This window comes from Tigriopus californicus, chromosome 1 (genome assembly GCF_007210705.1).
Source record: "Tigriopus californicus strain San Diego chromosome 1, Tcal_SD_v2.1, whole genome shotgun sequence".
Classification (NCBI taxonomy): Eukaryota; Metazoa; Arthropoda; class Copepoda; order Harpacticoida; family Harpacticidae; genus Tigriopus; species Tigriopus californicus.
Window position 1 is genome coordinate 5898642 of NC_081440.1, and position 24395 is coordinate 5923036.

At 44.6% G+C, this 24395-nt stretch overlaps 1 protein-coding gene across 1 annotated transcript; it reads right to left on the bottom strand.

Annotated features, from left to right (window-relative positions):
* Positions 1–23209, bottom strand: LOC131879681 (uncharacterized). The gene is made up of 12 exons (XM_059226057.1): positions 21730–23209; positions 18178–18823; positions 17876–18070; positions 16276–16355; positions 14281–14632; positions 10500–10574; positions 7781–8035; positions 5097–5176; positions 2915–3164; positions 2674–2774; positions 2188–2341; positions 1–1713 (listed from the first exon to the last, which is right to left on the bottom strand). The coding sequence occupies exons 1-12, from the start codon at positions 23031–23033 to the stop codon at positions 1282–1284; spliced, it is 3924 nt and encodes a 1307-aa protein (XP_059082040.1). The 5' UTR covers positions 23034–23209; the 3' UTR covers positions 1–1281.
* Positions 23210–24395: the final 1186 nt, after the last annotated feature.

Below are 24395 nucleotides of genomic sequence, written 5' to 3' on the forward strand. Positions count from 1 at the left end.
TATGGTTAAAATTCCGACGAGTTTATTTCCCATTTCAAATAAGTTATCAATAATATCATTCATTACGGATGTCACATCTGAGCAGGAAAATAATATGGCTTGTTTTTTATAACAAATTTCAGCAGTCAAAGTTGTAGCAATAGTGGTAGCAGTGGTAATATTCAGAGAGAGACGATAATGACAATGATAGGAATATTGGTTGTCGGGGTGGTAATAGTTGTGATGGTGATAATGATATTAATGATGATGAAGATTAAAAGATGCACAATAATGATACTGATTATCATAAAACAACAGAATTTGGCAATAACAACTTCGGAGTCACTCAGAGTGTCGAGTTTGAGGTTGTTGTCGTTGTCATCTCTTTTTTTTTCTTTGGATGGTGGATCACAACAACGCTTTTGAAGGTTGGACTGCAGTAAGTCAGGAAAATTTGAGTTTACAACACAAGGTCAAGGGTCATGCTCCCAAGATACGAAAAAATGTCCTAAATGGAATGTCCAAACATGAATAAAAAGGGGAGGGGAGGGGGCTTTCCGAATGAGCCCGAAAATAATGCCGACCATGATTTTTAAATGAACCAAGAAAGGGATTTCAAAGTACACATAGTGTTCCAGAATTGTACCAATGATCATCCATCCCTTTGCGGCGATGACATTGTAGACTATTTTCGATAAAGTATACTTTATACACTAAAGTATAGTGGTAGTAATTGCAGTATATAAAATGGGTATTATGGGGTGGGCTTTGATAGGGTCATGTCAGTGCCACTTGAGTCGTGATGTTGGGTGTCAATTAACTAGAGAAGATGGCATCACTCGAGACGGGCCGACTTATCTTAATTCATCCCCAAGAGTTACCACGCAATCTTCCAATGGGATTAAACCTGGATGAGCAGGGTGCATCATTCAAGCACTTGAAAATTGACATTTGATGGACGCTGTTTGACCGTGTCCATCCATCTTTTTCCAAAAGGGTTCTTGATCGTGGAACAACGGCTGGCCTTGGCGTCATGTCGTTCAATGAAGTGATGCGTCCTAAAAACCCAGGGACCCGTGGTTGGTTGGTTGAATGGCATTTATGGAGGTGGATAAGTAATTCCAGAGGACACGTGGCAACATCGTGGCTGATTTTTAGGGGAAGTGACAGGGGAGAGAGAGACAAATTTGACACTTGGAAGGTGATGCTGAAGAGGAGATGGCGATGGCTGCTGGGTAATATTTCACATTGGTTTGATACCTTTTGTTCCACGAGAGGAGTTGGAGCTGAAGCTGGATATTCTCAAATCTCAACGGAACGAAGATCGATGTTCTGATCTGCACAGAAATCCTTGGTAATCGGGATGCAGTTGAAGTACTTGCAGATCTCACAGTCATGGATGGGTGTGATGTAGAAAAGAAGGAGAAGACCGACGAAGAACAGAACCACCGAGGCCAAACAGATCACCACCAACAGCAATTTCCGTTTCCGCTCGTAACTCCCACCAAAAGTGACGAATGGGAACAAAGCGTAGGAAAGGAAGAATCCCGAGATGAAACCGAACAAGTGAGCGTAGTTATCCACCCAAGGTAGGAGACCCGCCAAGAACAGCACTGCCGTCACGCCCACTAATTTGAGGATGGCCATCTCGGGATATTTGAGCATGTGCCATTGGTGAATGATTTCGACCATACAACAGGCCAGGAGACCAAAATGGGCGCCCGCAGGGCCCACCTAGAAAGAACAGCGAATTCCACATCATGAGTGCTAATTATAATCCAGAGGGTAAGCCTTTCAAATTCGATTGTTTGCCTCTACGTATAAAGAGAGGAATCGTATTCCTTAGCCGCGTGTGTCCTTGTGGTTACAATTACAATGCAGTTACGAGAGTCAAGGAATAGGTGAGTTTGCGTGTTCAATCAGACGATCGTTGTCCAACAGTGCAAGAAAGTAGGAGGAGAAGAAGGAGGGGAAGAGGGGGGGGGATAATTGGATTACAAAAATAACTTTGGAAACCCCTCAAGGCTGACTGAAATGTCTTGCACGATTATCCGAGAGTTACTTGAATTATCCATGTTCCACAGGGATACCTCATAAGTACTACTTCAGGATAGACACATTGTCAATACGTTTGATCTAACGCTTCCAAACGAGAGTGGTCACGCCATGGTCTCACGAATGGAAGTCAAGCGAGACTAAGAATTTTACCTCAGCTCTGTATGGAACGAAGATGGCTGATGCTAGATTTCCAATCATCCCTGATCCCAAGTAAATGATGGCAATTCTTGCGGTACCAGCCATTTTCTCTAGATCTCGCATCAGCCAATACTGTAACACCACAGTGATCAAAAGGTGAATGATCCTGAAAAATAGAAAAGTTAGTAAGAATGATTGGAGGAAGTTCGTAGAAATAAACCCTCTAAATCGTTGGATGGTTGCTTTAGGTGATAAAAGGGTGATTGGCAAGTGGCGTCCAGACTTGCAACTCATGCAATTTACCATAAGCATAGCTATGTGTAGACGCATGCTTGTTCGTTCCAAAAATGAAATTGGAACGACATAGCCTAGATATCCATCACATGAGGGCGAGGAAGGAAATTATAAACTGCCTTATTGCTCACGACACTCCAATAATACCATGGAAATTGGAAATCCCCATCCACGCTAGCTGCAGCTTGACACACGGAATCTTACCCAGCATGAAGAAACAAAGGCGTCCATGTTCGGTAGAATTGATCGGGAACATCTCTATCACGGAATGGCAAAAGCCCGCACACATCGTCCAAGCAGGACACCTGGAACAGATCAAATTGTGAGTCTCTCATGTTCCTTGGCTTCCCTCGCTAACATCAGGAACATCCGGGGAACGTCCGTGACAAGGATAACAATATCTTGGATGGGAGGAGGACGAGTCATTACTCTTGAGCTCATTTACCTGAGAGCAAAGAGCGGCCTCTTCGTGGAACGTTCCACCCACGAACATGCAATACTCTTTGGTGGTAATCTTGCACTGTCCACGGATCCCAATGCAACAGGGATGACCAATGATCTCACATATCATATGCTCTGCAGTGTGACCCATTTGGTCCAGGTTCTCCACATCGGTCTTCCGGCGACAAATTGGCCATTTCGTAATATCATCTGGCCAAATATACGGAGCGACCGAAGCGGGAGCTTCGCAATATCTATAATTAAACGGAATGATTAGCCTTCGGATTACAGTTTACTCTGCGAGAAACCTGGGTGAATAGGGCTATTCTAATCCCTCGAGAGCGAACTTGTATTTGGGCCAAACTCTTTCTGGCACGGATGTCAATCCCAAATGTAGATTGCACCTCGAGGATATGGACCCCGCTTTATTATGCAAGAACAACTCGAACTATTGGTAATGCTCGTTCTTAAAGGGAATGCTTGTGTTATTTATGGAACAAAGGATGGCCACCTCAGAGTGTCGTATTATTCCTTCCAAACTCGACTCGAACCCTTTTGACATGATCTAAATCGGCCATTTTAGGTCTAAAGGAGGTGGATTTCACTCTAAAACTGGATGATGGCTCGTTCCAGAATTCAAGGTTTCCACATCCCAAATGGTAGACGATGGCAGAAGAACAGAGCCAATCTTAATGGACAGTACAGTAGGTACGTGCTAGTGTTCAGAAGGAGGGAAGTAATTCTGCCATTACGCAGAATGAAGACCAACGTCAAGACCAGAGAAGACCTCAAGCTATTTGACTCACACCAACTAGAGCCAATACCATTCTGAGTGCATGTAAAGCATAAAAAGAATGAAGAGACGCTGTTTCGTCTGTGCTTATGTTTATTTCCAGAGCGCTTTATTGCTTCATAAGAGTGTAATTTGCCCAACATGGTGTGCATATTAAAAGTCACATTAAAAGAATGACCTCGAGGTAAAATGAAATAGGTTATCAGCCCGTTGGTAGGAATCAGACATTCGTTATGGTAAAATAACCGTCTGTGTATACAGGGTGCTCCAAAAGAAATCATATAACAAACCATTTGTGAAGCTCTTCTACGGTTGGACTGAGAGAACCTAACAAGCTAGAAAAGATGCAGTAGCAACCAATTCCTAAGTATTTGAACAATATTTAAAATACTTTGGCCTCGATCATGACCTCAAGAGTCTTAAAATCAAAAAGATTAAGTCAGAAACTGTCTACATATCAAAATGGCACATTTTTTTGCAAGAAGCTGTGAAGTTGCAAGACTCTTGTCGAGGTTTGAGGCCTGTCGGTTCACCAGTCATATTTTTGCTTCACTTTTGCTTCATGAGTTGTGGAAGATATTCAGTAATTCGGTGCTCTTTTTCTTTCGAAACATCCTATAGTTGTTAGCAATTTGGAAAGCACTGTGAACTATAACAAAGCCCTGCATTCAACACGTTTCCAAATCGAAGAGAAACACATTTTTCAATCACAATCGGTTCAACCTAGACGTTTAATTGGAACAAGATCTTGCACACCAAAAGTAAGTCAATGAAATTGACTTCTTCAAGTTATGCCTGAATTTGTGTCAGTGCAAATAAAAGTTGTCACGCCAATCTCATAGAGTACTCTCTGTACTCATAGCTTCTAAATTCGTCTCTCACCCACTCGTCATGAAACTTTCTTTCTTAATCAATTAATTGATTAAGTACATTTGAACACAAAGTTCAAATGAGAACACCCGTCTGCACTGTTTATTTTTGTGCCAGGAGCACTGTAGTACAATTCTATTTTCGTTTCTGGAACAATTCGGTGTATGCATCTGGACCCTTGTTTGCTCAAGATCTGGGCCAAATGATCAAACAAGGATGACGACGAAGAGATAACTGGATTGGATTCGAAATAGACTCTTTTTTATCCTGTCTACTTAAGCTTACGAGGAAAGAGGATCCCAAGCTACTTTAAGCTCCAATCCATCACCGAGAGTTGAAAAACTAACCAGAAGATTGATCAACTTGCACAATTTTCTCGCTCCTCTGTCCAATTTCCTCTTTTCGTTCAGGCAAGAAATCGATCGGTATAAATAAAGTCAGTGCAAATAAGTTCAACGTAATCGCTGATCTAAAAACCGACATTAAACAATTGTTTTCCTAGGAATGTGCATCGAATACTTACGCTGGATCCAATCCACATACTGGCCCTGATGATCTCCGGTTCTCGTTGGGATATTTTGAATACCATTCAGATGGCCGCCACTAAAAATAGAGCGAAAACAATCGTGATCATCCCCGTTCTAATCAAATATGAGGAGCATAACCGAAAGGCGTTTGAAACTCTTTGATCCATTGGAAGAGAGTTCCAAGCTTTTCTGTTATGCTTCTCATCTGATAAAGAAAAGAATTGCTTTAGTTACCCTTTTCACGTCAATGTTAGAATTCCCTCTTGGTGCCAACAAGAATGATGAATAACTACAGTAAAACCTTGATACCTTCTTGTACTGTAAAAGTTCGTGCTGGTGTCTAGTTGCTTCGTAACTTTCTTTTTTCCTTATCGCGCCCAGAATCAAGAAAAATTGACGTTATCCCATGAACAGGAAATCGAATTTTTCAAAAGAGAGCAAGAACCCGTAAAATGGCCTTATGGGAGAGCAGGCTCTGGCTTAAAAAAAAGCGCGTCTTTTCCTGGGGATCTCTTCTTGAACCTTAAGAAATGCTCTCCGAGTATAAGGAAAATTTATTTCTTTTCACCCAAGCGCCTTGTTTTTTATAACGTTGTTGATGTGAAAACACGCTAGAGATTTGAGTTTTCAGGCATACTAAAAGAAATCTGTCTTTTCCAAGAAGCATAATCTGGTCTTGGAAAAGTTAGAGTTGTACTCTGACCTTTTGGAACGTTTTGAGGTTTAACCATCTTGGCTTTAATGGTGGTTGGAGGGTTGAAGGAACAAGAGGAAGACGGCGAAGAGAAAAAGGAAGGAAAAGAAGAGCACAAGGATGTCTATGCGAGGTCGGCATCCACAGTGTGAGCTTCAATGGCCTTCGAAGGTCTGTTGGCCTTACTCTGAAGAAGGCAGGGCGGCCATCAAGAGAACATAACGAACGATCAGCTGTACTCTCCAATGCTCCAAGGTTGGAACAACGCAGATTCATAACGTTCAGAGACGTTCCAACAAACATACATGACACACGGCAATTGTAATTGTGTACAAACTGGAAAGCCACCTCATCCATACATAATTTCCATTCCATTCAGCCTTGCAAAGCTTTATTTTCACTCGGTAGACTAGTATTCTCGGTACTTAGGGGGCCCCAGAAAGAAAAGCACAGGGACGAATGGTTTAGACAAATGGATGGATGGATGGTATTGGGTTTTGGACCTAGAAGAAGTGCTTGAGACCGAGAACAACAAACAAAGCTCAACGCTATGTGACAGTTTATAGTGAGTCGAGGACAAGCAACCAAACAGAACGTGGCACCTCCTTCGTCGTCCTTTCATCCCCCGGCTCGTCTCTTTCTTCTTTGAAGCCTTTGTCAAAATGGCTTGACTTTCTCCTTCTGAAGTTGAGAGCTAGCTCGGACATTGGACATTTCACACAAAAAGTAACTCGGGCAGCTTGGGAAGACCCGAGAGACTATTCTAATATGCCTATTTTTTGGTCTCCAATAATCCAAAAGCTGTTTCGTATTGTCTTGACGAAAACTGGACTGGAGGGGGAAAAGGAAGACGGAAGTCGGAGGACGGAAGAAAGAAGGCTGCACCCGAATCAACGCAACTCTTATTTGAGAAGGAAACGAAGCCGATTTTGATCAATGTACCCGAGAGATCTGTCACATTGTGTCACCTTTCTTGGAGCATTGAGCGCATACGTCTCTACGAAGAGGCAGAATGTGACCTTTGAACTGTGTTCCCTTTCTTGACGCCAGGGACCGAGAGAGCCTCATCAATCTCAACTTCGGATCGAGTGCCAACCGTAGAATCGGCTGAGAACTTAATGAATTGTCTATTCGGTCTCTTTTTCTCGTACTCTCACCACTCAACATTTCGAGCTCGATGTTGCATGAACTCAATTTGCATTTTCCAATTTCGTTGCCATTCCCCTTCCCCTTCCTTTCTGGTCCTCGGCCTTTCCTTGAGGCTCTTTCCCTTGGCCTTTTTTGCCTTTTTGCATGTTCCAAGTTCGTTCTCGTTCCCAAAAACGCGTTCCATCCTCGTCGTCGTCGTCGTCGTCGCAGTACTCGAAACGAATTCTGCTGAGAGACTCAGCAAAACTTGTGTTTCCTCTTGTCTGGTTCTGGGGATACACAATTCCAGTTTGGCCTCGAAATTGTCCCAGTGGGCCCTTAGCGAAAAAGAGCGTGAGCACGGGCGAAGAAAAATGGCTTCGATGATAAAGTGAAACGAATCCATGAAACGATGCATTTCCCGTGCATCCTTCGTATACGTATTTCCACAAAGGGAAACAGGAGAAAACGAGTAGACGGTCAATGCGACAAAAGGGGAGTGTGACCCCCCCCCCTTTTACACAACTCGAAGGTCATAAATTGCTGTCTTTCTCCTCTTTCCACTTCTACACAAAGTATTTGTACTCCACGTATAGGAGCAGGAAGAACAAACACCATCCATCTTTTATCAGGGAGAAACTTTGTTGTGGCATTGCCTTGACAAGCATATCATATTGTAAACGAGCAACTCCTTTGCTTTGGTTTCAACTAATGTAGAGGAGAATAATCGAGAATCGAACGGTACGCAAAGTACTTCCCAGCTCTGCCGCTATACATACATGTATGAGGCAAGAGTTATTTTTAGCCGGGGTAAAGAATAACAAAGGTTATTTTCATCAAAACCATCAATAACCTTACCCAATTACTCCGAGGAGGAACTCCACCCACGCTGCCTCCATTGCCATCCATTCCACCTTCGAGATCCTCGTTTGGACCTCCAACACCGACTTTGGAACATTCAGTCTTGGGACTCTGGACACATCCGGCACGATCCTTCCGGATGCAACAAGCCGTATCACGTTCTTTGAGTCGCTCTTCTTTGATATCACGGTCTAGGACTTCATCCCATCTCATACAAGGCGCATATTTTGCACCCAAATGAATTAGAGAGGTCTGAAAAAGAAGGGATCCCTCAATAACAACGAGTACCATTCGAATCGAGTTCAGGTCGAAGGGCGTCTCAATTGATAATCAAGCTGACTAGAAACTTGGAACACAAGTTGGAGGAAGAGAGATGTTTGGGAACCAAGGTTGAGCGGCAATAAAAAGCAGAAATCGCAAAACCCATAAAATGAAAAATCTCATTTGAGACGGGAAAAACATTGGAAGAGGCCTTTTGGGTCCATTTTGGAGAGCCTTGAGTGCCATCTCCACTTACGTAAACAGCCAGCAAACTCTTGAGCTAAGGGACGCAGGAGGGAGGGGGGAGGAATGGGAAGGGACGGGAAGAAGATCTGACAAGCTATTTTTGCGACGGCCTAGCTCATAAATTTTGGGTATCTGTTTCCAAAAGTGGGGGAAAATTTGCGCTCAGTCCAAGTTGTAAGAAAACACACTTTCGTCAGGACTCAGATACGTATGCACACCAATTATGATGAGACAAAAAGAGTTTGGTAAACTTATGAAAGTACTTCTACTCAAATCACTATGGCCCCTCAAGACATGCAGGACCATGTCGAGTTACTTCTTTCCTTCGTCTCTTTATCCAACCGTCGACCCATGTACTTTCGTGGGTTTTCTACATTCGTTCTGCCCACTGAGATGAGATACCTTTCAGGATTCCCAGGGAAAGTCTGCTTTATTTGTCACGTTGTAAATAGATGAACCACTGAAATCGGAAAAATGATGATCTTGATAATAAAAAGGCAACAAAAATCATAAGAAACTTAAATCTTGAGGGTGAACGAGGTTGAAAATAGATTGATAGTGGGGAAGCAGACTGCTGTACGGCCTTGGCGGATGTACGGTACAGCTAAGAAACTTAAATCTTGAGGGTGAACGAGGTTGAAAATAGATTGATAGTGGGGAAGCAGAAGATGAGAATCATTTGCGGGTGAGAGTAGAGATTTATTTGTTTGTTTTGTTCAAAAAAGTTCCAAACAGTTGACAAACTCTGGTTTTTCTCTCCGGTTAGAAATTTTACATTACTCTGTTGTCAGGTTAAAACGGTAAAAAACTAAACACCCAAATTCAGGTCTCTGGAAATTCTTCTCAACGTCGAAATGAATAATTTCCCGACCCATTACGATAATGATAAAAGCCAGAGCGCGGGGAATAACAAAAAAGGAAAAATCATGATGAAGACTGGTATGATGAAAATGGCAATTGAGTGAGATGACCTCAGGAAATGCAGTAGGCGGCCAATCTTGGGAATGACCCTTTCCGTCTCATAAATCAGTGGTTGTGCGGCCCAACGTTTGTCCTTGATCCATATTGATAATGGACCACTGGGAAGTGATTCAGAACGCGTGTCGCGTTTACATCTGAGACTCATAACGCACGACTGGATCAGGCAAAAGCATGCATTAAATTGTACTATACACAAGCACTAAGTACGTACAAGGAAGAACCAAATGTTGGCGTCTTGGAAATTAACGAGCTAGTGTCAAGACAAAAAGTAGGAAAAGGGAGTATGCCAAGAAGCAGTCAGCTCTAGTTTCATGGAGTTTCCGCTCCTCATGAAGTTCCAGTTTTGGGCCACATTTCTGCAGCTTTATCAGTTTAAAACAAAAAGTTTTGCTCCTTCCGCAGCCCAAGGAATAAACGAAATGGAGGCGCCGAACCGGGTCGAACTTTCCCTTCGGTCGGCCTCATTGGCAGTGGGCACCACCCTTACAGTCTGTACCGCCCAAAGGAGCTCGTTAAACGTGGATTTTGACCTCATTTCCTCACTCGTTCGTTCGCTCACTGAGAGAGAGAAGCCACCAAAAATGAATGAGTAAAAACTCGCGTTCCCAAATCAAGTGGAAATAACAAGATTCAGCAAGACCGAACATAACAATACGGTAGGATGAGCTTGTAGCATGTAGTGGGCTCGTAACAAGGTTTGAGCCTCAATGCTGCATAATGCAAGACTCAAAAGCTTTGAGTGATCCATGCTATCGGTGGCTTCCAAACATGCTAGACCAGTCAGACCATCCTAGCGATGTTTAAAGCTTAGAGAAGTACTTGGTGCGCGAGTCAGCCATAAATGTGCCTCGGCATGGACTCAACGGCATTTGAGTCTTGCACTAAATGAATGTGTAAGAATGGAAATGCAGTTGCGCTCCAGAACGAGCCCAAAACAATTCATTTTTAATGGCATATTAGCCAAGTCTTAACGCAGGGAGGAGAGTGTTCCCAAAAGGAGACACCCCGAGATACAAAACCCAACTCCAGTGTTCTACTCTCAGTCGGAGAGTTCTCACATAAACATTGCGGCAATGGCTAGTAGCGGGTGGGAGTTCAATCCGCATTTCGTACTTCCCACTTCTGAGGCCCTAGAAGACCTGATGTCACTTTCAGCCCCATCCTCCTTTCCAAACTCCAAATCAGGCCTCAGGCCAACCAAACAATGGACAAATAGATGAAGACTTACGGCTGAGGGTCCAATCCAGAAATTGGCCGGTTCTAAATGGTCCACAGGCTCCAATTCCAAATTGGTCACGAGTACCTGAAATGAAAGGAAATTCCATGGGAATAATGCTTGGCTGTAATCTGCAAGTAGGAACATCAAGCCCTTTTTTTATCAAATGCGGTCAATGGCTGTTTCACAGAGGAAGGGAACAGACGAATTGCCTTCAAGTTGTACAATCCAAAGCCAGCCGTCTTTAAAGTACACGGTCGTTTGGGTTGCAGTCCTGTCGGCCATGGAACAGTTTTTTGGACCAAGGACACGCCAGTCATAACCTCGGACTACTCAATCCTTGGACAAGCCATGGCCAAGGCTAGCTTCCTAACATGAGCGGTTCTAACATAGAATGAGCGATTCGGGCAATTATCAATTCATATCAAACACCCATTGAGCCGACTAACTCAACTCAGACAATCTACCAAACCCCACTTCACTCCGCTCTACTCCGGACACGATGTAGTCCAAAGCTTTAGATATTCAAAAGAGGCTGCCATGTCCGAGGAGTAAGACAGAAAAGAGCAACGAACGGCTCCGAAGAGAGTGGTGTGCAGAACTCTGTTTTCTGCCCTTGAGAGTTGGCTGGTTTCTGTTGGCCAGGATATGGAATAGAGAGAGAAAGAGAGACAGAGAGAGAGAGAGAGAGAGACCGATGGTCGGTCTTCGTTGTAAAAGGCAAATCCATTTCCATTCTTCTCCGTCTTCATTCTGAGCATTCTAATCAAGGTCAAGAAATCAAAGGAAGCAGACATGCATGCATACACCAAGGAAGATTGTCTGTTTGTGAATGAGGCTACCCATGGATTGCCCAGTTTGATGCTGAGGCTGAGGCCCCTTACGAACCTCACATCCAGATGCGTAGTCGGAAGGAGTGTAAATAGAATATGCAGATAACTTATTTGTCACAGAGCATCCCACCGCAACCAAGAGCGTGGTCAAATTGACTAGCAAGCTATACAAGGTATGCAAATACTATGTTAAAATAGTTGTTTTCTTATAGGCATAAGAAGTACTCTGAAAACTGAACAAGCCATGAATATAACTGAAGGTAGCCAGAGATACTCATCAAGGTCTCAATTTGTCCATTCTACTAAGATTCTTGAATGCACACGCTAGGCAATGTGTCAGCCATGGAGAGAAACAGAGACCTACTAGTACATCAACCAATTTTTGTGCATGTGCTCAGAACATGTATGAATCAGAGAATGAAGGTAAAGAAGAACAAGAGAATGAGAAAGCTGTGAGAAAGAAACTCTCTGAACACCAAGAATGAGGCTTGTGAGGCAAAAGATAATGGAGCCCACGGACTCTCTATGTAAGCTGAGGTAATCCGGATCCATTAGCCGAATGGCAAGAGCACCGATCATATATGCCCCTGACCAAGTGATGGTTTCACGAAATCAAAGGGTTTCACAATGGACCTCCTTCCGTCGACTAAGAACATTTGGAACAGAAAGGAACAATTATGTACAGATCGTCAAGATCCACGCACCCTGCACCTTGACAAAAAGGCCTAGATCATCAGGAGTGGCGAGACCTGTTTGATGGGTTCTTGTGTTTCTCATCAGGGACAATTGAAAACATTAACGTATGTTGAGCTAGTCGCTGAGAATATTTTTTTCGATATGAGGCAGTTTTAAACAAATCTGTTATTTGATTCGTTTTCATGGCAGCTCTAGAGGTGCGAAGGAATCTTTTTGGACATCACAAGGAAAGTGCTATGTTTCAGATTGGTCATGTGATCGTTCATTTGTTAACCAAATGCATAAGGCATGAGTTACTTGGATCCAATTACAAAGTGGTTATATAGATCTTTTTTTCTCATGAAAGCTAAATTATGAACAACTTGCCATTTAGGCATAGTATCCTTTCTTTCCAAAAGGTAAATCTTCTACGTCAGGTGTGCATTTCAACATGTTACATTTGCTAAAAATAAATCTTTCTTGGCATTTGCCTTGACATTTCGGTCAAACGCCCGAGCATATGCTAATTTGAACGAATCAATGTTTCATGGCGAATTCAATATGCAGAAAAATACATTTGACGATAGAGCTGTCAACTCGATACTGCTACACAAGATTAGAATGCTGTATCCTCAAGTACCTCATATGTCTCCAACCGGTTTGGCATTTCTCTTTGAAACAAAAATTGCACTTTGAGTGCATTTTTGCAACATCAACCTTGTTGCAAAATCATGGCCTACTACAAATTTCTCGCAATTCACCTGAAGGGGAGAGATATCTCTTTAGATTCGGAAATTGCGTCCATAGGTCCTACTCTATCTGACTGGGCCTGTTTCCAGGGTTTGTCAACAATGATCAGTCGCAATAGCAAGCACGATTTCTCATTTAGATCTCAAGAGTCTAGAGAGTTTGCTCCGCCAACATCTAAAGTGGAACGCTACTTCTGCTAGTTCTTGGTCGGCTTCGCAAGCAAGTGACGTGACATTTAGTCGAGTATCGACTTCGGTTCCGGCCCAACCAGGCACTCACGCACTCACGCACTCAGGCATTTAGGCACTAGAGATCCACTCTTTTCTCGTCCCCTCTGAGTTGGCTTGCTGGTTGCTAGCTTGGAACCCTCACTATGGACCATTGTGGCTGATGTGGCGTTCGTTGCCTGTGAGTTGTGAGTGAGGCCGCTTCTCTCAAACTCCTTCGTCTTGTTCCTCCTCACTTCTGGTTTCCCTTGGGCCTGAGAACCGCGGCAGTAAGGGATTTGCAGAAGCAGCTGTTCCACTAGCTCGAGGCTGAAGCCTCCCTCGGCCTTGGGTCCGACTATTTCCTGAGAGTTATAGAGGTCTCCAGCATTCAGTCAGGGAAAGACACCAATGGAGAGCAGCAAGCAGCCAGGAAGACGAAGACGAGGACGAAGAAGAAAAGGAAGCAAGAGAATAAAACAAGAGGGAGAGGCTGCTGACTTGGGCTTTGACGGGTTTCAGAATTCAGACTCTGGCATTCGAGGTTTCAAGCTAGCTTAAGAGCTCATCCTGAAGAGGCAGAAAAACATGGCGAGTAAAAACATAGTCGGGAACCCGGTTGCCATTCCAATTCAGTTGGAGTAAAGGATAAAGAGAGAGAGAGAGAGTTCGACTTTATCGATAAAGGGGCTCGATCGATTTTGCACCAGAGTATTAACGAAGATATTCTACTTCATAAACAAATTAAATCCTGCCAAGCTCGATAACATATTATCGGTCATATCTTTCTCTTTGTCTAGACAAGGGCATGTCCGGGTATGAACTTAATGTCGGGAGGGTCTTTTTTCAGACTTGATGAGAGCCTTGGTTCACTCTTGGACTTGTCACTTTGACACTTCGTACACGTAGGCCTTTTGTGACCGCGCCAGGTTTACAATTTTCTGGTCCCGAGGTTTGTATTATCGAAAGGCAACGTGATGGGAGGCTCTGCACGAGTCGACATTCCACAGATAGTGACACCTCCTAAGAGAGGCCAACATCGACCTTCAGCTGATTCAATATCGGTAATGGACCATTGGGTTTTTGTTGGATACTCGTGGGGACAATAAAGAGGGACAGGAAACTGGACGAATCCGACCCGAACGATTTTTGAACGCAATACAAAAAGTGCCAAGTTGTTCCATCATAGTGATTAAAATAACGACTTGGCTGGCAGTAGATGTGTACTCATAAACCCTAGTGTGTGTATAAGACATCATGAGAGTGCCTTTTCATCTTTGTGGTCATGACTCGTTGGACCCGATCATTTGATTCCTGCTTAGTGCTTACCATTCCGGCTTTCTTGTAGAGATCGATTCCCACTGGGCCCACTCCATACACCATCATTGATATGAGCATCACCAAGATTTGAACCGTGGTCATCCAGTAAGTGAAATACGGCCGGTGATCACTAGAGTTTCCACCCAGTTTTCGTTTCCGGTTGGATTCGGGTGGACGGCGAGTAGCTCTCCTTCGGGACGAAACGACACGCCCCACCACACCCATGCCATGTTTCCGTCGATCTGAGTTGTCAAATGCTGCATCTAGTAAGCGGTTCCATATCCGAGAGGCTCCTACATCGGAGCTCATCCGTGGAGGCAAGTCGGGGGCATCGGGTCGTGGTAATTGCCAACTGCATGACCTGCAACGGAATGAAAAGGATACATTAAGCCGAACCTGTCAAGTCCGCGTCCCATTTAAGGCCAATGTCACCAACAACCTGCCTGCATCCGACCTTCCCCCTAACCATTTGATCTGGCGTCTAAGCACATTTCTACTTCGCCCTACTACCAGCTACTATATACTAAACCCATACACCTCAACCATCCAACCATCCAACCAACCAACCCCTAGCACTGTCTGGCTAAGCAAGCTCCAAGGCAGGAGAGAAGGGACGGGGACCCTTTTGGAAATATGTCGCCTTTTTCCAACTTTGCCTGGCGATCTTTACCATCCACCTTGCCGTCGAGGTCGAGGACTTGAGGCCATAAATATTAAATGGCTTTATGTAACCATTTCGCGAGACAATTTGAGCAAACATTCAACCGTGGCCAACGAGATGCTGGCCTCGACATTTGAGAAATGCCGCATTACCTCGGGCCTAAAACGAGAGACCTGTCTGAACTTTGGCGAAAAGAAAGAAATAAAGATATAGGTAGAAGGCAAAAAATATCCGGCCAGAAATTCCACAGGGTGGCCAGAAATGATGGCAATTTAACGATGAACATTGAAAACCGAATCGATCTAAGATTATTCTAAGATTATGATTAAAATCTTACGCATCAATATCTGAACCGTGACCATCTGTCTAGGTTCTCTGTACACAATTTACACTCTTTTTCTACCATCAGAGAGACTGGAGAGAGTGGTGCGAGTTTCGCGAAGCCACTATGAGTTGCCTCTGCTCCGGAACAATATAGGAGTTCATAGTGAAAGAATATAACAAAGCCTTCAGTCCTCCCCTGCAATTGGCTCAGAACTTTTTCTTTGGGTGTGTGTTGAAGTATTTTTTTTGTATAACATCGCCATTGATGTTGCATTTTGTCCTTAAATACCAAATTCATCTATCACCGTTATTCCCGGCCACGCTATGCTTTGATCATCAGCCGATTTATTCTAGTATTCAAAAGTCTGCTCGGGCTTGATCTCATATTCCAGTTTCACATCTGGACCAAGGGAGCGGGCCGTAATCAATTATTGAGGGTACTCGCCAATCAAAAGTGGTGAACAAAATATGTTTTTCCTTGTTCCGGAGTCATGCTCAATGCATAATAAACATCGTGGTGTCGCCCTTCAAACGTGAGAACCCTTTCGATCTTGCGTGTCTTCTGAATTCAGAACACATTGTTTCGGCTGGCCTTTGATCTTCTGTGTGTTTGTAGACATACGATTGTACTCGCTTAGTGGATCAAATGTTCAATGGAAAACAACCGGCATTTCGAGCTTTGTGTTTGTAGTTCCTTAATTACACGCCAAGTGAAACAATCGAACCAATTCGAAAAAATGCCTTGCACTGACAAATAAGAGATGAGAACCCACAAAGACCAAAATATGTATCCAGACGGATCATTATGATTGAAAGTACATCTGAGAGTCGGATCACAGATAGTCGTAACCATTAGCCAGACTGACAGCTGGATCTGGATCCCAATAATCCCAACGATAGGAAATCAACACTGATGGATGCCTCAAAGCCATAAAAAAGCCTTCATTCCTTCATGATGCTGATAGTAGACAACCCCAAGAGTCTTTTTTGAGTACGTAGGCTTTACGTTTCCCACTTACCTATATTGGTCCGAGTTGTAGGCGATCCGTTTCTGGAAACTGAGATCATCACCATCACAGTTGGGTTTGGTGAAGAAAACCTGCAACAATGAGCAGAACTGTGGAGTGATTCAAAGAACTGGAGCGGACACCATTCCGGTTCCAGTGTCTATCATTGACACGACTTAACGATCCCTTTTATGTCTTCCAAACCATTGACGGGTCCGGAACAAGTCAATTCGAATATATCCCCTTTTTGCACCACTGTTCAGGCTGCCAGCATTGCCGAAATTGGGTCACTTTTCGGAACATGTGCCACGAAGTAGGCCAGTGTGCATTTTTTCCTTTCTCAGCCAATTTATGCAGACGCCGTTCATTTTCTGCGGGAACATTGCCACAACTACTTTATTCGTATGTGCGGTACGGATAAATGTATGATTGTGCTAGCCTCAGTTTGTAGTAGTGGTATGCACGGTTGTGCTTCTCATTTGTATTGAATATGAATGTTGGGCTTCAATGGTGTCTAAGGTTAGACCGAACATAGGCCCTGACAACCTTTCTCATCGTCTAGAATTGGTGGTAATTTTCAAGATGGTTGTCTAGATTCTTGGTAAGGGACCATTAGTAAGCCATGAGATCCACTCGGATCCAATTGAGTCCCATAAAAAAAGAGAAGTTTTGCCAGGAATTGGGGAAGTCCCACTTTTGTTCCGGCTTCCCGAACAATTTTGCAGAGGAAAGGTGATGGTCGGTTTTAACTTTGTTCGGGGCTTTTCTTTCACAATGGTCGGCTGTTGGCTTGGTTGGCCATAGGAGGAGAAACAAAGGCCACGTACGCGGCGAGATCAGCTAACAAAAAAAAACATTGTTTTCCCTTGCTTCCCGGAATCAAATGCAGGTAACTTATGTGTGTGTCATTTCTCCGATGACTCACATTTAACCCATGCCAATAATGCAAGTGAGTCAGCAGGTGAGAACCTCCGTATCAAAACTGAATGTTCTTGTTGAGAAAAAAAGGAACAAATAATTTTACAAGTTTCGTCCAGGGGTTCTTCAACAAAGCAACAAAAGGTTAGTTCGTATTGCGCTTTGTGGGCATGCTGTCCTCTCTATCTTGTGCTCTTTCTTTGATAATGAGGTCAAACCAGCCATAATTTACTCGCAGTTTCTTTAAAGAGCAATCCTAGACGAAATTTTTCGGCAACTTTGAAGGGAATGGGTTTAGCCCATTGTGATTGCAATTCATCTTATTTTGATCAAAAATACAAAACCCATACCCCTAACTTGCTCTTGAAAGAGATGAATGAAAGAACGTTTTGTTCCACACCAACGAAAAACATATAACTAGTTTTTTTTTTTACTCAGATCCATGTTCGTTTGTCAATACAAAGAACCAATACTATTATTGATTGATTGAGTGCAGTGCAGTGCGCACTTTTGGTCCAACCCATTACAAAATAGGAATCCCCGTAGCGCTCTTAATATCGTTACTTTTCATACAATCCAACAATTATTGACAAAGTTGCCTTTATCAGATGACTTAATGAGTAAAAACCTGTCCCAGAAAGCAATGCATTCGTACGATCCTAGTACACCCCATATGCTTGCCTGATGGCCTTACCTCTTCGGCTGGACTCTCGCCATGCAAATGATGAGAGGATGGAACTCTAGGAAGTGGAGGAGGGCACACAGCCAGGCCTCCAGACTGCTCAGCCTGGTAGTAAGCTGCAATGCCCGTCATGGAAGGCTGATAGCTTCTAGAAATATCATGCTCCGCCACGATCTGATGAATGGGCACCTTATGAATCATCAGAGACTGGAACAAACAAGGAAGGCTCAATCAAGGATACTTCGTCGGCTCTCAAAGACGGCCTTCAATTTTGGTTTTGGACCGGACCGTAGACTGGCTGGTCTTGGACTTACGTTGATAAGGTAGGACATGCCTTGACCGGTCATACTGCTGAGTGAATCTTTGTTTCGTGGAGGTTTTGTGATTTTTAGCACCATTTTGTCTCCTTCGAGCTCTGACGTGAGATGGTGGTCATATCGGAAGCGAGAACACCCGTCGCCAAACTGAGGGTTGGCATGCGTGGAGTGCCCCCCACCATCTCGGATAGCGTACTCGTCCTTGACCCCGCCGAACTTTTTGATGGCGATCCGACGTCTCCGTTCCACCCACACCATCTTGGACATGGCTTCACTGGTGGGATCCACCCCAAAGAATTTGGCTGTGCCGACGATGACGTACTGACAAGATCGTTTGAGGGCTACATTCCATCCAGCGGCGGTGGTCAAACGCCCCGTGCTCAATGTGTTGGGACTGAAGGTGTGGCTCGGAAGAGCATTGGGTATGCTCACTGCCGAGGGCGGGTTATAGCTGACAATGGAGCGTTGTTGTGGTACAACCATCCCACCCACTGAGGGATTGATTGGGATCTGACTGGCCCGGGAGGACACTAATGAGGGCGTGGCGAGACTGGCCTTGGGCGAGGTGGCACTGGATGACGCCACAACGCCCACCACGTTTGAGTTGAGAGTTGAACATCGCGGACTACCGGTGACAGATTTCCTGAAAGAGAAAAAGTATGATAAAAGGTGGTTAATGAAATCGAAAATGGAACCACTCCAGATTCAAATCAATCTATAAACATGAAGCAGTGATGGGTCTTTAAGTACATATGTACACACGGTTATCTTCCTCAGGAGGAACGTGATATTTTTTCAGTCAAAATAATTTGTTTTTCTATTTTAGAGTCATCTACAATGTTGGTCAGAGAAACCTTGGCCCGGAAGTTGATTATGGTGCTGTATTTCATGAATGCAGGAGCAGTATATAAAAGCTAGGGAGTTGAGACAATCAGGCTAAACCTATTAGTCAAAACGTAGAGCCATTTAGGAGTTAAGGATTGAAACTGTCCTATGAAGATTCTTGTAATTAGTATGACTGATTAATACTACTATGCCATGATTAAGAAAAAATTAGGACAAAAATCCAGGAACGGTCCGAAGCGAACACCAATGCGAATACAATTCCGAAGGTCAACTTTCGTTTCATTGTATCTAGAGTTCGGTTGCACAGGACGTGGCTTTCTCAACTTCAAGGAGGACCTCTAATCTCCACCAATTTGGTTTGCAACTTTATGCCGATCTAATTACAACTTTGTCAGGCTTGGTTTCATCACTAATTCAGGGAGAAGGAAACCGGATTTCGGCCTTCATTTGCCTTCAATCGATGACTTCAAAGCGATAACGTTAGGCGATCCCAACAACAGCTTTGATAATTGATCCTCATTTTCGCTTTCGACTCACTCGCTTGGGGACAAGCATGGTGAACAGTGGGCTTGCAAATTGACTTTGAATTCGCTTTGGAGTTAGCTCTATCTATTCAGTACGTGTAACGCAGGTAGAACCGCAGACTAGTCGTTTTTGCCTGCCCAATTTACTACGGATGAAGGGGAGAAGAAGCAGAGAAGTTTTGCAATTAGGATTTGCGGGCTATTTTGCGAACAAAAAGTTGGGACCCACTTGATATGATCGAGGAAAGTGAGAAAGAAGACCACCGCAGAACACATTCAACTGGAGGATACGCGTAGATTCCAAAATTGGAACCTTTGACCGAGTTCTCTTAACCAGACTGAACTTTCACATTGGTTCCATTATTCCTCTCCGGAGAGAGAGGCCGCCGTGTGCCCTCAATTCTCATCTGGGGGGTCCACAAGAAAAACTGCAACTTTGGCATCATTTTTTATCTCACCTTTCTCGTCAAGCCTCATCTCGAACTTGACTCCATTTTTTGTTCCTGCTGCAGATCTAGCTTTAAGCTTCAAAAGAAATGTGTTCGAGCCTTCGAGGTGGTTCTCCTGAGGAACAAACGTTATATTTCGAGTTGAGTTGTGAAGAGAAAGCTAGCTCAACTGAGAGCACAAAATAGTAAAATGCTCAAGTCAAGCCTCACGAACCATGATCGTACCGTACACCGCAGTCTTCGTAGATAGTAGATATCCTCTTAAGACCAAGTTCAAACCCATTGAGTAAACTAGTTTGATCTAAAGATCTAATGCTGTACATTGTCATTTTTTTAAAGGTAACCTTAGGCAATGAATAGGAGAGCCAATTTTCGATCAATCATAACCTGCCCACGGTTGTATTCCTGGTGATGAAATTTCGTGTTTTCCATGTGTCAAAGAAGTACTCAGTCACGATTCATAATTTGAGATTGTAAGAAGACACAGAAGAGGGAAGGTTTAAAAGAGTATTTATACCCTTTTCAAGACGTTGCGTACATTACTAAAAGACTAAAGCCCAGATCCATAACTGTATTCCAAACAACCAAAATAGACTGACTCGTGAGTCTTGCTAGGCAAATATTTCTCGCTCGGGCCCAGCTCAATTTAGTTGAGGTCTTGTCAAGGAACAAATCGACCTGTTAGGTGGATCATTTTACACCGTCATCATCATTCCCCTTAAACAAGTCCCGGAGTGGCACTTTCCCACTCCCATTTGGAACATTGCGGAAATTTGGCAACTGAAAGGCAATTGCCTACAAATCCTACGGACTGGTGAACTGGTTACTTCGAAGCCGAGCCTAAATAATCACTTGGGAATGAGGACGCCACATAAACGTGTTTTAATTCGAGGCCATTTGCGAATAACGGCTTTGTACCTTTACATCTACGTAAGGCCAAGCGAAAATGGCTTCAAAAGTTCCAAAATGAATTCTCAATGCTTAAGCCAACCAACGAGGACAGAAGAGTTAGCAATCAAAGCAAAGTTCTTTGGCCTGGCAAAGTTTGCGGTCTAAAAATGACATTGCCATGCAAAAAGCACAGCCGCCTTTTGGTGCCACATGGACCACGGAAGTCTGGGCATTGCTGCATAAGCCATTGCATTCAACCATTCTCAAGGCTGCTATGAGCCTATGAGTGGTAGTTCGAGCCTGGAACGCTTTAGGACTCGAATGCTTTTCTTCGTTTCAACGAGTTGGTCATACTGAATTTGCATGCTATGAAAAAAAGGGGTATTGATGAAACGCACTGATATAGTCAACCCCGAAGGTCGTATAATAATGAAAACAAGAAACACCCGCTAAGGTCATTCATTTCGCCTGCACTCATTTTATGCTCTCTGCACATCGGTTACCTATTCCTGGCGTTGTGATTAATAGCTCCATTTGACAGCAGGTATAAAAATACACGGTTATCTCGTTTCCAATCGAAACAATTGTAGTTTAGTAGTTTTCAAGTATTTGGAATCTTAGCTTGATCTAAGGCAATCAGTTCCAAGAGCGTGAGAGATTTGATTTTTTTTCACACACTCATTTTGTTGAAGGAGTAAAGAAACTGCAACGTTTGCCAAGAATGGGAAATTCAGAGGTCGGTCTCGAGATTGGCATTTCCGACTAACTCCAGGGTTTTCCCCGCATTGGAGAAGGACATTTGAAACGTACGTGTAGGTGCAGTCGCTGAGCCGGCTTACCATTCTTTGTTGCTTGGGAGGGATGAACTCAGTCCTGAGTCAAGATCCTGGTCTTGCTGCAGCTGTGATTGTTGTAAGGTGGTAACCGCACTGTTTGCACTACTGCTGCTACTGCTATGGCTATCGAGGAAGACGTTGTCCTTCATGGCCAAGGAGCCAGTCAGAGAATCTCGCTTGGTAGACGATAGTCCCGAAGACATGCCACTGTCGGTCTTGGATATGCTATTGTGGCCCTGTCCGGACATGGCCGCACTGGTCAAAGTACTGCCTGCACTCATAACACTGGCCGTATCCCCACATAAGCTTGCTGCCTCAGATCGGCACTCTGAGGAAGAAGTCTGCCCGTTGTTGGATGGGTTTTGCATGGGCGTGGTGGAAGAGGAGAGTGATGGGCGGTTACCCCCGTCGATTGAGGTGTCTAACAAATCACACTTGGAGTTTTTCCGGGAGAGAGCCTCCAATTTGAGGAGGCTCGTCTTGCTGGGCTCGGGCTTCTCTTTGCCATCAGGCGGTTCGCGGGTGAGAAGTGTAAGCATTTCCTCGGATGTCCGCATGGGAATGCCACCTTGCATGAGGAGATCTTCATCGCTGAGACTGTCCAGATTCCTATCTGTGCTTCTTGACATGAGACGCGAGTTTTGGCCACCAGCGGACTGCGGGTGAAGGCTACCTCCATGGAGAGCGAGATTATGGTCGTGGTAGCCTGCGATGGGAAGACAATCATCCGTATAAGACGCCAGACTACGACTATCATCGGGATAGACCAACGGATTCCGGCCGTAGTTGTCCCCAATGCCTTGAGCTGGACAAGGGGCTCGCTTATCGGTTCGTACTCGGCCCAAAGTGGCGTAGGGTTGCTGCATGGTTGACATGCCCATTTGATTGCGTCCCCGACCACTCGATCCCATGGGGAAGTCTTCCCTTGGGCAACAATTGTTACCATAGTTATCACTAGGGGGATTATTGGACCTTCTGGATTTACTGGGTCGACGCAACGTATGATGGGCAGTAGGTCGGTTGGACATGTAAGGAGGCTGGTAGATGCTTTGGTCCATATACTGCTGATCGTAATCATTGATGTAGGTGGTGCGCACGAACTTACCATCAAAGTTGCGAAAAATCTCATACGGTCGAGGTGGAAGGGCTACGTAGGGGGCCGACATTTCATACATTGTTGCATTGTGATCGTTCTCGAGGAGCTCTGAGCGACTGTTGGAATTCTGCTGCATCCGGTCGAATTCCATTTGCTCTTGATGGCGAAGCAGTAGGTAATTTGGCTCCTGGGGGGCTGCTCGCTGTCTCATGGCACTTGCCCGTAGGGTCCCCGTGTTCCCTGTTGTGGCGTGATACGGGGAGGCCTTGCCAGAGCCATTCGTCGAATCCAGATAGAGCTCTCTGGACCCTGCCCTCGCTCTTGTGGAAGAACCTCCAGAGGCAGAATTTCCTCCTCCTCCTCCTCCTCCTCCTCCTCCACTACCAGCACCACCCACTGAACCGCCCCCGTTCCCTTGGCTTCCAATAGGGTTGTGATAGACATCTTGTCTACCCTGCCGGTTGGGCCTTGACGCCCCATAGGGATGATCTTGAAGAGTGTAATGGAAATCTCGAGACTGTCCCAGTTGGCTGTTGCACCTTAGGGAACCGGGATTGGAACTTTGCGACGAGTTCTGGTGATAGAATCGATCATCACCAGTGCCCATACTGCCACCATCAACGGCAGTTGTAACCAATGGAATTTGCTGAGGCACGGGGGTGGGGTTCCCACTTGGGTGGGCGGCAGAGCCTCCGTGGCTGCTGTTGGAGACCTGACTGATGTTATGACCGACCCGAGTGGGCGGGAATTCGCGTTCTTTGCCCTCAGGGGATTGGCGATTCTTGTGGTGGTGGTGTTGTTGCCGGGTGTGAACACCGGGAATGGGAGTGTCCCGACCACCACGCCTCCCAGGCGAACACCCGGGCTCCCCCCCTTTACTGCTCAGGTCCGACAATCCTCTAAGACCTTCTCGACCGGCAAGTTTGCTCATCGTAGTTGGACATGGTGGCAAACCAAAGATCAAGAAGCAGCCCTTCTGCTTGTCTAGGCATGTGTGAGTCCAACCTGGCGGTTCTTGGTTTGGCACTCACAGCAAGCCTTACGCCTGAAATTGGAAGGAGAAATGTTCGGTTATTGCATGTCTGTACAGTAGAAGACCTCAATGCCCAAGAGGTTCCTGACGGTCATTTCTTTGCAAAAATGGTCCAAAAGTCCTGCTTCTTGTTTCCTCCCCTTGTTTGTCGTCACTTTATGTACATCGTTGTTCACCCTATTTCCATCGACTAATGAAAGCCACAGACTCTGAAGTGGCAAAAGCCACTTTTTTCGTGACATTCCGAAAACTACTTCAGCTGTGAATATCATTTGGTAAGTGCTAAGAGTGTTGGGCATGGTTGATAATGCCAACAATAGCAATCATCGTGACACGGTCCTCAAAGCTGAATAATATCTTTCCAATAAGCACGAGCTTAATTTGGCAATGGCCTTGAGCAAGATCAGAACAAATGGGTGCTGGCTCACTTTCTGGCAATAACCATTTGGCATTCTCACCGTTGTCCTCAACGACTACCATGACTGCTTGCACAATCATATCTTTTCAACGACTTTGGCACGAAACCAGCTCTCATATTTC